General features: G+C 53.7%; 1 protein-coding gene across 4 annotated transcripts in view; it reads left to right on the top strand.

Moving 5' to 3' along the window:
- The first annotated feature begins 475 nt into the window (after positions 1–475).
- map7d1a (MAP7 domain containing 1a) overlaps positions 476–13762 on the top strand; it is a 167015-nt gene continuing 153728 nt past the window's right edge. For all 4 annotated transcript variants that reach the window (XM_060847281.1, XM_060847282.1, XM_060847283.1 and 1 more), the window contains exon 1: positions 476–1092. In XM_060847281.1, the coding sequence (XP_060703264.1) occupies positions 1056–1092 (37 nt within the window). In that variant the 5' untranslated portion in view covers positions 476–1055. The remainder of the gene's footprint in view (positions 1093–13762) is intronic.

Genomic DNA, 13762 nt, shown 5'->3' on the forward strand with positions numbered 1-13762 from the left:
AGAGAGGGGGGAGAGGGGGGAGGGGAGGGGAGTAGGGGAGGGGGAGAGAGGGCGGGGGAGGGGGGAGAGGGGGAGGAGAGGAGAGGGGAGGGGGCGAGAGTGAGAGGGAGACAGAGAAGGAGAGGGGCTGTGAACAAGAGTCAGTCTGATTCTTCACTGTCTGTGTATCCAGGGTGATTCATCCAATATTTTTAAATATCAAAAATATATTTTATTCCTTAAAGAAACCTCCTTGTATGTATGTGAACATTCTCAACCGCTGCTCCGTACAGTTGCATATCAAGGAAACAAACAAAACACTGGAGTTTGACTCTTAATCAAATACAAACCCTGTATTGAGATGGATTTCAGGCTGTGGGACGGAAACCCTCCCTCACCGAGTCCCAAAGAATTTCACACCCAACCCCCCCCCCCGTGCAATGTGAGAGCTGGGCCAGAATGACCCAATCACCCAGGGCTGGGGGGGGGGGGGGGGGTGAGGGTCTGGCTCACTCACAAGGCGGTATGGAGGAGGGTGTTCAGAGAGATGTCCCTCACTGTCCCCCTCTCTCTCCTGAGGGGCAGAGCTGCGGTATGCAGATGGTCAGAGGAGGAGGGCGGAGTGATTGATGACTGCTCCCGCGGTGCAGCCGCTGTCTGACTGGCTCAGTCTCGCTCTGTGTTGGTTTAAATAAAAAAGGCGAAGGGGGTGGGTGCTGGGGGGTGGGAGATCCATTATCTAGTGCCCTGGCCAAGTTATTTTACCCCCCCCCCCCCCCCCCTGTCTGCTGCAGCTGGATTGAAGAGTGATGCAGTCCCTGCAACATTACACACAGACAGGGGGAGGAGAAAGTTGAGTTGCAAAATCTTTTTGACATCCCACACTTTGATTTGGCTCCTATCGGAGGGGGAGTGGAGACTGACTGAGGGGCGTGGGTCCTCTCTCTCTCTCTCTCAAGTTCAGATCCCGATCGATCGGATTCTCGGGTGGGGATTTCTTATTTTTTAAAAAAACAAGGCAGCGATGATCCAGGCTCCGAGCGGGACTGTGTGAAGACTCTTGTAGCCGACCAGCCATGGAAAGCCAGCAGCCTGCTTGCAGCCCGCCTCAGTGTAAGTCTCTGATCATTTCCAAGAAAAAAAGCCCCAGGCTTTTGCAATCTTCCCGTCTCTATGTGGCGTGAACTGAAACAAATGCACTGTTTTCTATTTTAATTGCTAGCGGATCCGGTCCTCCCGGGGCGGAAACGTTTCCTTTGACATAATCCAGAGAGAGAGAGGGAGTCAGAGCTGGGTTGAATTCAGCCTCTCTCTCTCTCTGGGAGAGGGACGTGAGCATTTGCAGATGCATTGTACTGAGATTGCGATGAGAGTTGCAGTGATTTTCTGAGCTCGGTGCTGCCTCTCTCTCTCACTGAATGGTTTCTCATTCCCATTGCTCTCCCAGTCTGGCTCCCAGTGCCGCCCCACCCTCCCCCGCCTGCTCACAGGTCACCGCATCGGAATCTGCCCGGCTCCCGGCCCCTGGGACTGGGGGGGGAGAGGCCTTATTCTGAGGGACAGAGATCCCCCACTGCCTTCAGTGCGGGGAGGGGGGTGGGTGAATGGGGGGTTAATCCTCTGCTGTGCTGCAGAGCCCTCACTGTGTGTTTCTGCCTGTGTGTGCCACTCTCCCTGTGTTTGTGTGTGTTTGCATCTGTGCCTCTGTATCTCTGTGTGCTTGTGTCTCTATCTGTGTGTGTCTGTGAGTGTGTGTCCCTATGTCTGTGAAACTGTGTCTGTGTGTATGTGTCTGTGAGTGTGTGTCCCTATGTCTGTGAAACTGTGTCTCTGTGTATATGTCTGTGTGAGTCTGTGTATGTGTCTGTGTGAGTCTCTGTGTCTGTGTGTGAATGTGTGCGCCTCTGTGAGTCTGTACATGAGTCTGTGTGTGTGATGGAGATAAGGGCCCAGTCTAGTCCTGCACCGTGGGGCCACATGGTGAGCTATTCCCAGTTGCCACCACCATCTGTACCAGAGAGAAGGGGAGACGCAGAGGGTCTCATTATTACCCTGCCCAGTTATATAGTTCACACCTTTCATATTCTCTCTCTGTGTATCTGGAATCTCAAACAGAGAGGTTCCAGCCTCTTGCGGCTCTCCACTTCATTTTCAGAAATTCTGGGTGATTTAATCTCTGTCACCAGCGCAGGGAAACCAACAAAGGTTGATTGTTTCTCTTCTTCCTCTCTCCTGCCCTCCCGTCAGTCCCTCCTGTCTTCCCCCTGTGACCCCACAACCTCCCCTTTCTCCCACTTTTCCTCCCCTCCCCTCCCCCTTTCTCACACCCCCTCACCTCCTCCCTTCCGTCCATATCCACCCTGGTGTCTGGGCAGACCCTTCCCCTTTGACAATCTCCTCATCCCATTCTAGGAGTTTGTTTGGATAACGATTGTGGGATCAGTGATGTTTTCAAGAGGAGGTAAAACATTTTCCCAAAATAAATCCCCCATTCATTGCTATGGGTTATCCAGTGTGTGACCTGGAACTATAATGTCAATTTTTCTTTGGGTTCAGTGTGACCTCAAGGTCAACAGGAATTCTGGGTCATTACAGCTGGCCTGCATTGACTGTCAGGAGCCTGTATGACGAACTGATGCTGTAGTGTGGTGATGTGGGTTGAGTATTAATGAAGAGCACTGTTCGCTCCAGAATACCAGAAACGAGATATGTTAGAATTACCAACCAGAACACGTTAGAAATATCCTGTAGACCAGGCTCTGGTGAAATGGAATTGGTCTAAAATGTGAACTCTATTTCCCTCTCCATCAATCATGTTGAAGTTTTCCAGCAATTTCTGGTTTTAGTTCAGATTTCCCGTATCTGCAGTTTCTTATTTGTGAGTTTAGGATCAGTTCTGGTCATGGGTGGCACAGTGGTTAGCACTGCTGCCTCCCAGCACCAGGGACCTGGGTTCAATTCCTGCCTCAGACAACTCTCTGTGTGGAGTTTGCACATTCTCCCCGTGTCTGCGTGGGTTTGCTCCGGTTTCCACCCCCAATCCAAAAAAACATGTGCAGGTTAGGCCTGTAGTGTTAGGTGAAGGGGTAAATGCAAGGGAGTGGGTCTGGATGGATTGCAGGTTGGTGTGGACTTATTGGGCCGAAGGGTCTGTTTCCACACTGTAAATAATCTAATTTGGTTTTCACTGGGTCCTTTGAAAGACTTGCATTTATGTAGCACCTTCTATGATCACAGAATATCTTGAAGTGTATCAGTGCTGGTCCTTTAGAAGATGGGTTAATACTTGTTCATTCTCGAGCCTGCCCCTGGTGTTTTACGATATGTACTGAGGTTGTTTCACTGCAGTGTAAGTTCTGACTGACCAGAAAACTCTCCCGCTCTTCTCGTCTGCCCATGAGTCTATTTACATTTTGACAATCCTCTGGTACTGTCATGTGTGGAAATCAAGGCCTCAGGTTGGACTTGAACCTGCAAATCCTGGTCACTACCCACTGTGCCACAAGACATCCTGCCCAAAAGCATTTCCCACCACGGCAAACTTTTCAAAATGTAGTTACTGTTGGAGGAAATATGATGGCGAATTGTGCATCAATTGTGTTCCAACAAGTAGCAGTGAGGAAGCGGCTGGACAGTTGAGTTTTGGGCTGCTGACTCGAGACAGCAATATTATCTCGGATACTTGGGCAGACCTCCCCTGCTGCAATAGTGCGACAGAATCTTTTATAAAGTTAAATATCACACAACACCAGGTTATAGTCCAACAGGTTTAATTGGAAGCACTAGCTTTCGGAGCTTTCTGTGTCTTATAATTTTTTTCCCACCTCCATCGCCCCTCCCCCAAGTCCCTCCTCCCTACCTTTTATCTTAGCCTGCTTGGCTACTCTCTCTCATTCCTGATGAAGGGCTTATGCTCGAAACGTCGAATTCTCTATTCCTGAGATGCTGCCTGGCCTGCTGTGCTTTGACCAGCAACACATTTTCAGCTATAATTGTATACACCACAACCATCTGATGAAGGACCAGCGCTCTGAAAACTAGTGCTTCCAATTAAATCTGTTGGACTATAACCTGGTTTAAGTTAGATTCCAAGGAACAGGAGATTCGACATTTCGGGCATAAGCCCTTCTTCAGGGCTTTCCTGAAGAAGTCATTCCTGAAGAAGGGCTTATGCCCGAAACATTGATTCTCCTGCTCTTGAATGCTGTCTGACCTGCTGCGCTTTTCCAGCAACACATTTTCAGCTGTGATCTCCAGCATCTGCAGACCTCACTTTCTCCTCTTAGGTTAGATTCCCTACAGTGTGGAAACAGGCCCTTTGGCCCAACCAGTCCACACAGACCCTCAGAAGGGTAACCTACTCAGACCCATTTCCCTCTGAGTAACAGACCTAACCTATGGGTAATTCACCTATCCTGCACATCTTTGGACTGTGGGAGGAAACCAGAGCACCCAGAGAAAACCCACGCAGACACGGGGAGGAACGTGCAAACTCCGCACAGACAGTCTGCCCGAGACTGGAATCGAACCCGGGACCCTGGTGCTGTGAGGCAGCAGTGCTAACCACTGAGCCACCGTGCCACCCAACATATTGTGTGATTTTTAACTTTGTACACCCGCATCTCCAAATTAGAATCTTTTACGTTCAACTGAAGGAGCAAACTACAACTTAGTACCTCGTCTAAAAGACAAGTCCTTGGGCAGTGCAGCATCCTCTGAGTCTAAGCTATGACTCAGAGGCAAGGACAATACCACTGAGCCACAGCTGGTAGTGTTTGAGTCACTGTGAATAATGTTTCCTGTGTGACTTTTCAGCACTGATCCCTGCATTTCCTACAACCCCTCACCGAAATCTATGGCATTGTGATAAAAAACTACTGGGTGATTTCACTGGGCCATGCTGTCTCGGTGGAGATGGGAAGGGTTCCCGGTCTGTGCCCTTACATCGGAGTTGAGGGAAGTTTGAAATGTACAGCAATAGGTTTTGGGAAATGACAGGAGGGGCTGGAGAGAGCAATTGAATGACACGAGATTTCATGCTGCAGGAGTCAAAGAGAGCAGTAGTAAGTCAGTAAGAGGCATATGGAGGATATCCGAATGACAAGGTAGCAGCATCCAAAAATGGTGTGAATAAATTCAGAAAGAACCAAGGAGTTGAATAATTACCTTTAAAAAGGGCTGGATCTCAAATGGTTGAATTTATTGTTGAGTAAGGAGTCCAGTGAAAAGGTGCGTCTCTCATCCCCGAGCCTACTCACTGAGCTGCGTTTTTCCCAAATACCTGAGGGCAGGCATTTAAGGTGGGAGCGGGAAATTTAAATAAGCTATGACGGGGTAAGTGTGTTACACAGAGAGTATGAGGAGTCCGGAATACACAGCCAGACGTGGTAGTGGAGACAGATACAACAGGGGCATTCAAGTGACTTTTAGATAAGCAGATGGAGGGATATGGACCAAGGGCAGGCAGAAGGGATTAGTTTAAATTTCCCCCACGTTTGGCAGAGCATCATGGGCTGAAGAGTCTGTTCCTGTGCTGTACTGTTCTATGTTCATTGGAACAGGTCACTGTGAGAGGGGGGACAGTGTGAGAGGGAGGTTAGTGTGAGGGGGGGGTCAGTGTGAGAGGGGGGTCAGTGTGAGAGAGGGGACAGTGTGAGAGAGGGGACAGTGTGAGAGGGGGGAAAGTGTGAGGGGTAGGACAGTGTAAGAGGGAGGACAGTGTGAGGGGGGGTCAGTGTGAGAGGGGGGAAAGTGTGAGGGGGGGTCAGTGTGAGAGGGGGGACACTGTGAGAGGGAGGTTAGTGTGAGGGGGGGTCAGTGTGAGGGGGGGGTCAGTGTGAGGGGGGGGGTCAGTGTGAGGGGGGGGTCAGTGTGTGAGAGGGGGGTCAGTGTGAGAGGAGGGTCAGTGTGTGAGAGGGGAGACAGTGTGAGAGCGGGAGGAGAGTGTGAGAGTGAGGGGAGTGTGAGGGGGGGACAGTGTGAGAGGGGGTCAGTGTGAGGGGGGGGACAGTGTGAGAGGGAGGACAGTGTGAGAGGGAGGACAGTGTGAGAGGGAGGACAGTGTGAGAGGGAGGACAGTGTGAGAGGGGGGACAGTGTGTGAGAGGGAGGACAGTGTGAGAGGGGGGACAGTGTGTGGAGTGAGGTCAGTGTGAGAGGGGGAGGACAGTGTGAGAGGGGGAGGACAGTGTGAGAGAGGGAGGACAGTGTGTGAGAGGGAGGACAGTGTGAGAGGGGGGTCAGTGTGCGAGGGGGGTCAGTGTGCGAGGGGGGTCAGTGTGCGAGGGGGGTCAGTGTGACAGAGGGGACAGTGTGTGAGGGAGAGGACAGTGTGAGAGGGGGTCAGTGTGAGAAGGAGACAGTGTGTGGGGGGGACAGTGCGAGTGCGGGGACAGTATGAAGGGTGACTGTGAGAGGGAGGACAGTGTGAGTGGGGGGACAGTGTGAGTGGGGGGACAGTGTGAGAGGGAGGACAGTGTGAGAGAGGGAGGACAGTGTGAGAGAGGGAGGACAGTGTGAGAGAGGGAGGACAGTGTGAGGGGGCGGACAGTGTGAGAGAGGGAGGACAGTGTGAGAGAGGGAGGACAGTGTGAGAGAGGGAGGACAGTGTGAGAGGGGGAGGACAGTGTGAGAGGGGGAGGACAGTGTGAGAGGGGGAGGACAGTGTGAGAGCGGGGGGTCAGTGTGAGAGCGGGGGGTCAGTGTGAGAGCGGGGGGTCAGTGTGAGAGCGGGGGGTCAGTGTGAGAGCGGGAGGACAGTGTGAGAGCGGGAGGACAGTGTGAGAGCGGGAGGACAGTGTGAGAGCGGGAGGACAGTGTGAGAGCGGGAGGACAGTGTGAGAGCGGGAGGACAGTGTGAGAGCGGGAGGACAGTGTGAGAGCGGGAGGACAGTATGCGAGAGGGAGGACAGTATGCGAGAGGGAGGACAGTATGCGAGAGGGAGGACAGTATGCGAGAGGGGGGACAGTGTGAGAGGGGGGACTGTGAGAGGGGATCAGTGTAAGAGAAGGGGGACAGTGTGTGAGGGAGTACAGTGTGTGTGGGGGGACAGTGTGTGAGGGGGGAACAGTGTGAGAGAGAGAGGGGGGTCAGTGTGAGAGACGGGGGACAGTGTGAGATTTGGGGGGACAGTGTGAGAGGGGGGACAGTGTGAGAGTGGGGGGACAGTGTGAGGGAGAGGACAGTGTGAGAGCGGGGGGACAGTGTGTGAGAGGGAGGGCAGTGTGAGAGTGGGGGGACAGTGTGAGGGAGAGGACAGTGTGAGAGTGGGGGACAGTGTGAGAGTGAGGACAGTGTGTGAGGGAGTACAGTGTGAGAGAGGGGACAGTGTGTGTGGCGGGTCAGTGTGAGAGCGGGAGGACAATATGATAGGGGAGACAGTGTGAGAGTGGGGTCAGTGTGAGATGGAGGACAGTGTGAGAGGGGGGACTGTGAGAGGGGATCAGTGTAAGAGAAGGGGGACAGTGTGTGAGGGAGTACAGTGTGTGTGGGGGGACAGTGTGTGAGGGGGGAACAGTGTGAGAGAGGGGGGTCAGTGTGAGAGACGGGGGACAGTGTGAGATTTGGGGGGACAGTGTGAGAGGGGGGACAGTGTGAGAGTGGGGGGACAGTGTGAGGGAGAGGACAGTGTGAGAGCGGGGGGACAGTGTGTGAGAGGGAGGGCAGTGTGAGAGTGGGGGGACAGTGTGAGGGAGAGGACAGTGTGAGAGTGGGGGACAGTGTGAGAGTGAGGACAGTGTGTGAGGGAGTACAGTGTGAGAGAGGGGACAGTGTGTGTGGCGGGTCAGTGTGAGAGCGGGAGGACAATATGATAGGGGAGACAGTGTGAGATGGAGGACAGTGTGAGAGGGTGGACAGTGTGAGAGAGGGTGGACAGTGTGAGAGAGGGTGGACAGTGTGAGAGAGGGTGGACAGTGTGAGAGAGGGAGGACAGTGTGAGAGAGGGAGGACAGTGTGAGAGAGGGAGGACAGTGTGAGAGAGGGAGGACAGTGTGAGAGAGGGAGGACAGTGTGAGAGTGGGGGGACAGTGTGAGATGGGATCAGTGTGAGAGCGGGAGGACAGTATGTGAGAGGGAGGAGACTTTGTGTGTGGGGGGACAGTGTGAGAGGCGGGAACAGTGTGAGAGCGGGAGGACAGTGTGAGAGCGGGGTCAGTGTGAGAGTGGGGTCAGTGTGAGAGTGGGGTCAGTGTGAGAGTGGGGTCAGTGTGTGAGGGGTGTCAGTGTGAGAGTGGGGGGACAGTGTGTGAGGGCGGACAGTGTGAAAGAGGGGGGACAGTGTGAGAGGGGGGACAGTGTGTGAGGGAGTAGAGTGTGAGAGGGGAGACAGTGTGAGAAGGGGTCATGTGAGAGTGGGAGGACAATGTGATAGGGGAGACAGTGTGAGAGCGGGAGGAGAGTGTGATAGTGAGGAGAGTGTGAGAGGGGGGTCAGTGTGAGAGGGGGGTCAGTGTGGGGGGGGGTCAGTGTGAGGGGGGGCTCAGTGTGAGGGGGGCTCAGTGTGAGAGGAGGGTCTGTGTGAGAGGAGGGTCAGTGTCAGTGGGGGGACAATGTGTGAGGGAGGACAGTGTGAAAGAGGGGGTCAGTGTGAGAGTGGGGGGTCAGTGTGAGAGTGGGGGGTCAGTGTGAGGGGGGACAGTGTGTGTGAGGGGGGACAGTGTGTGTGAGGGGGGACAGTGTGAGAGTGAGGTCAGTGTGAGAGGGGGGAACAGTGTGAGAGAGGGGGGTCAGTGTGAGAGGGAGGACAGTGTGAGAGGGAGGACAGTGTGAGAGGGGGGTCAGTGTGAGAGGGGGGTCAGTGTGAGAGGGGGGTCAGTGTGAGAGGGAGGACAGTGTGTGGGGTGGGACAGTGTGAGAATGAGGTCAGTGTGAGAGTGAGGTCAGTGTGAGGGGGGGGGACATTGTGAGAGGGAGGACAGTGTGAGGGGGGGACATTGTGAGAGGGGGGACAGTGTGAGGGCGGGACAGGGTGAGAGGGAGGACAGTGTGAGAGAGATAGGACAGTGTGAGGGGGGGGACATTGTGAGAGGGAGGTCAGCGCGAGAGGGGGGAACAGTGTGAGAGAGGGGGGTCAGTGTGAGAGGGGGGACAGTGTGAGAGGGGGGACAGTGTGAGAGGGGGGACAGTGTGAGAGGGAGGACAGTGTGTGGGGTGGGACAGTGTGTGGGGTGGGACAGTGTCTGGGGTGGGACAGTGTCTGGGGTGGGACAGTGTGTGGGGTGGGACAGTGTGAGAATGAGGTCAGTGTGAGAGGGAGGTCAGTGTGAGGGGGGGAGGACAGTGTTGGGGGGGGGCCGGTGTGAGAGAGATAGGACAGTGTGAAGGGGGGACAGTGTGAGGGGGGGGACAGTGTGAGAGTGGTGGTCAGTGTTAGAGTGAGGACAGTGTGAGAGCGGGAGGACAGTGCGAGCGGGAGGACAGTGCGAGAGGGGGGGAACAGTGTGAGAGGGGGGAGACATTGTGTGAGGGGGGACAGTGTGAGAGGGGAGACAGTGTGAGAGCGGGAGGAGAGTGTGAGAGGGGGGTCAGTGTGTGAGGAGGGTCAGTGTGTGAGGGGTGTCAGTGTGAGAGTGGGGGGACAGTGTGTGAGGGCGGACAGTGTGAAAGAGGGCGGACAGTGTGAGAGGGGGGACAGTGTGTGAGGGAGTAGAGTGTGAGAGAGGGGACAGTGTGTGTGGCGGGACAGTGTGAGAAGGGGTCATGTGAGAGCGGGAGGACAATATGATAGGGGAGACAGTGTGAGAGCGGGAGGAGAGTGTGATAGTGAGGACAGTGTGAGAGGGGGTCAATGTGAGGGGGGGTCAGTGTGAGGGAGGACAGTGTGAGAGTGGGGGGACAGTGTGAGAGTGGGGGGTCAGTGTGGGGGGGGGACAGTGTGAGAGAGGGAGGACAGTGTGAGGGAGGACAGTGTGAGGGGGAAGACAGTGTGAGAGGGAGGACAGTGTGAGAGTGGGGCCAGTGTGAGAAGGAGGACAGTGTGAGAGGGGGGACAGTGTGAGAGAGGGGGGACAGTGTGAGAGAGGGGGGACAGTGTGAGAGAGGGGGGTCAGTGTGTGGGGGGCGACAGTGTGAGAGGGGGTCAGTGTGAGAGAGGGGGGACAGTGTGAGAGCGGGAGGACAGTGTGAGAGTGGGGGGACAGTGTGAGAGGGAGGACAGTGTGAGTGAGGGGGGACAGTGTGGGGGGGGACAGTGTGGGGGGGGACAGTGTGAGGGGGGGTACAGTGTGAGAGAGGGAGGACAGTGTGAGGGGGGGAACAGTGTGTGAGGGGGGTCAGTATGAGAATGGGTCAGTGTGAGAGCGGGAGGACAGTGTGGGGGGGACAGTGTGGGGGGGACAGTGTGAGGGGGGACAGTGTGGGGGGGGACAGTGTGAGGGGGGGTACAGTGTGAGAGAGGGAGGACAGTGTGAGGGGGGGAACAGTGTGTGAGGGGGGTCAGTATGAGAATGGGTCAGTGTGAGAGCGGGAGGACAGTGTGAGGGGGGACAGTGTGAGAGGGAGGACAGTGTGAGAGGGAGGACAGTGTGAGAGGGAGGACAGTGTGAGGGGGGGAACAGTGTGTGAGGGGGGTCAGTATGAGAATGGGTCAGTGTGAGAGCGGGAGGACAGTGTGAGGGGGGACAGTGTGAGAGGGAGGACAGTGTGAGAGGGAGGACAGTGTGAGAATGGGGGGACAGTGTGTGGGGGGGGGACAGGGTGAGCCCGTTATCCACATTCTCACTGAGATACGTTGACTCCCTGACCCAGAGCCTCGGCCTTGTATTCAAATCTCTCCATAGCCTCCCCCTCCCTGTCAGTGTACCCTCCTCCAGTCCAAAACCCTCTCAGAACTCTGCTCATGTGTGACAATGCCTTCAGATATCTGGGCCTGAACGTCTGGAACTCCCCCTCAGCCCTCTTTCTCTTTCCCTTTTTGAAGCCTGTCTTTATGATCTGTCTTTACATAGTGCCATATGAATTCGGAGCTGGAGTAAGGTACTCAATGCCTCAAGTCTGCCCTGTTTTTCGATAATATCATGCCTGGATCTTTGATTCAGTTTTTCCCAGCTCTCCTAATTGGCACTGTTTTTGTTGCTCAGTGAATTTTTGCCTGATAGGGGCTGCTTGAATTCAAGTTGTTGTTGTGAGGAGTTTTAACAGAGCTGGAAGTGAGTAAGTTGGATTTATAATATCTGAACAACTGCATTTTCAGAGGACATAAAACAGCTGACTAGTTAAATGTATAATGTAAACATTGGTGACATTAATACACTTACAGGGTGTTAGTATTTGGTCATTGTTATCAATATCATTGAAGTATCATTCTCAAAGCCATTGTTGCTGCAGCGTTGCCAATTTGACTCTTGTACTGAATGGGCAGTGAACAAGGAAGTTCAACAATATCCCCTCACCCAAAGATTGACTCTTTCCTCAAATTAACTGACCAGTAGCAGTCGGAGAGCCAGTAGATTTCTTGCCGTATAACCTTAAATTACCCACTAACATTTGCAAGTGAAATAATGTGACATAATAATCTTCTGACATCAACTTGTCACAACTCTGGGAAAGATACGTGGCTGACCTTTGACCCACGACACCCTGAACAGAGCAGTGAATTGAAGATCATACTCAAAGGGTTTGGAATTGATATTTCCAATGACTTGTTTGTTAAAGCTACACCTCCTCCCACCCTGCCCCCTGTAAAAACGCCATCCCATATTCCCAATTCCTTCGTCTCCGCCGCATCTGCTCCCAGGAGGACCAATTCCAACACCGCACAACCCAGATGGCCTCCTTCTTCAAGGACCGCAGATTCCCCCAGACGTGATCGACGATGCCCTCCACCGCATCTCCTCCACTTCCCGCTCCTCCGCCCTTGAGCCCCGCTCCTCCAACCGCCACCAAGACAGAACCCCACTGGTTCTCACCTACCACCCCACCAACCTGCGCATACAACGTATTATCCGCCGCCATTTCCGCCACCTCCAAACAGACCCCACCACCAAGGATATATTTCCCTCCCCTCCCCTATCAGCGTTCCGCAAGGACCACTCCCTTCGTGACTCCCTTGTCAGATCCACACCCCCCACCAACCCAACCTCCACCCCCGGCACCTTCCCCTGCAACCGCAGGAAATGTAAAACTTGCGCCCACACCTCCACACTCACTTCCCTCCAAGGCCCCAAGGGATCCTTCCATATCCGCCACAAGTTCACCTGTACCTCCACACACATCATCTATTGCATCCGCTGCACCCGATGTGGCCTCCTCTATATTGGTGAGACAGGCCGCTTACTTGCGGAACGCTTCAGAGAACACCTCTGGGCCGCCCGAACCAACCAACCCAATCACCCCGTGGCTCAACACTTTAACTCCCCTCCCACTCCACCGAGGACATGCAGGTCCTTGGACTCCTCCACCGGCAGAACACAACTACACGACGGCTGGAGGAGGAGCGCCTCATCTTCCGCCTGGGAACCCTCCAACCACAAGGTATGAATTCAGATTTCTCCAGCTTCCTCATTTCCCCTCCCCCCACCTTGTCTCAGTCGGTTCCCTCAACTCAGCACCGCCCTCCTAACCTGCAATCCTCTTCCTGACCTCTCCGCCCCCACCCCCACTCCGGCCTATCACCCTCACCTTGACCTCCTTCCACCTATCCCACCTCCATCGCCCCTCCCCTAGTCCCTCCTCCCTACCTTTTATCTCAGCCGGCTTGGCTCTCTCTCTCTTATTCCTGATGAAGGGCTTATGCTCGAAACGTCGAATTCTCTATTCCTGAGATGCTGCCTGGCCTGCTGTGCTTTGACCAGCAACACATTTGCAGCTGTGATCTCCAGCATCTGCAGACCTCATTTTTTACTCTATGTTAAAGCTTATGCAAATGGAATCCATAACCCTACAATTTCACCTCCTCCCACCTCCCTCCTTACCGCGTTGTTTTCCCCTCCCTGTTCTGGTTTTTTTTCCCTTCCTCTGTCCCATTCCCTCCCCACTCTCCCCACACTTTTTTTTTCCAATTTGCAGGCGGAGTTAACCACAGCTGAGCTGCCTTCCAGTCAGCGGCCCGATGAAACCACTGGCTTAATGATCCCTGATGGTTGCAGGATGTGAGCCTGAGGCCAGTGCGTTTCCTGATGACTGAGGGATTCACATCCTGCAGGCCTCTGTTAACCCTTTCAGCAACTTGGTCTTCACTGATCGATGAAACAAACAGGCTGTTCAGAGAGAGAGATTTGTGAGAGTGTGGGAGGGCGTAAGAGCTCTCACTCACTTTGGTGCATTGCTTCCACTGTGTAAGACACGTTGCACTAATGTCCTGCCCTCAAGGTTGTTCCTGTTATAAGATTTAAGTTCAATGATTGCCTATTTTGCTGCAGGCCTAGTGACTCGTTTACCCGAAACAAGGGTTTTTAAAAATGTCTGAAAGGGTGAGATTTTATGCATTGTGCATCTCTCCTTCTCATAGCTTCTGGAATTTTCCCTCAGCACCTGGCATTGGTAACCTAGTTCCTGTATGATGCAGAGCAGTACTGCAAAATAAATCGCCATTACCTGTACTCATGGCTGTTAAATGTATGAATCCTATATAAACATTCAGTGCAGAAAGAGGCCATTTGGCCCATTGTGCCGTGTTGTTCTAGCTCTCTGAAAAGGCCCGTAAAGTTAGTCTGCTCCCTTTTCTCACTCCCTCGTAGTGTTTCACGATGTAAATTCACTTCTTGGTTAAGAGTTCCTCTTGAGACTGCCGCCCAGCTCCTTGTGGCAGTGTATTCCAAATCACCACAAGTTGCCAAAGGAAAAC

The sequence above is a fragment of the Hemiscyllium ocellatum genome, chromosome 30 (assembly GCF_020745735.1).
Source record: "Hemiscyllium ocellatum isolate sHemOce1 chromosome 30, sHemOce1.pat.X.cur, whole genome shotgun sequence".
Taxonomy (NCBI): Eukaryota; Metazoa; Chordata; class Chondrichthyes; order Orectolobiformes; family Hemiscylliidae; genus Hemiscyllium; species Hemiscyllium ocellatum.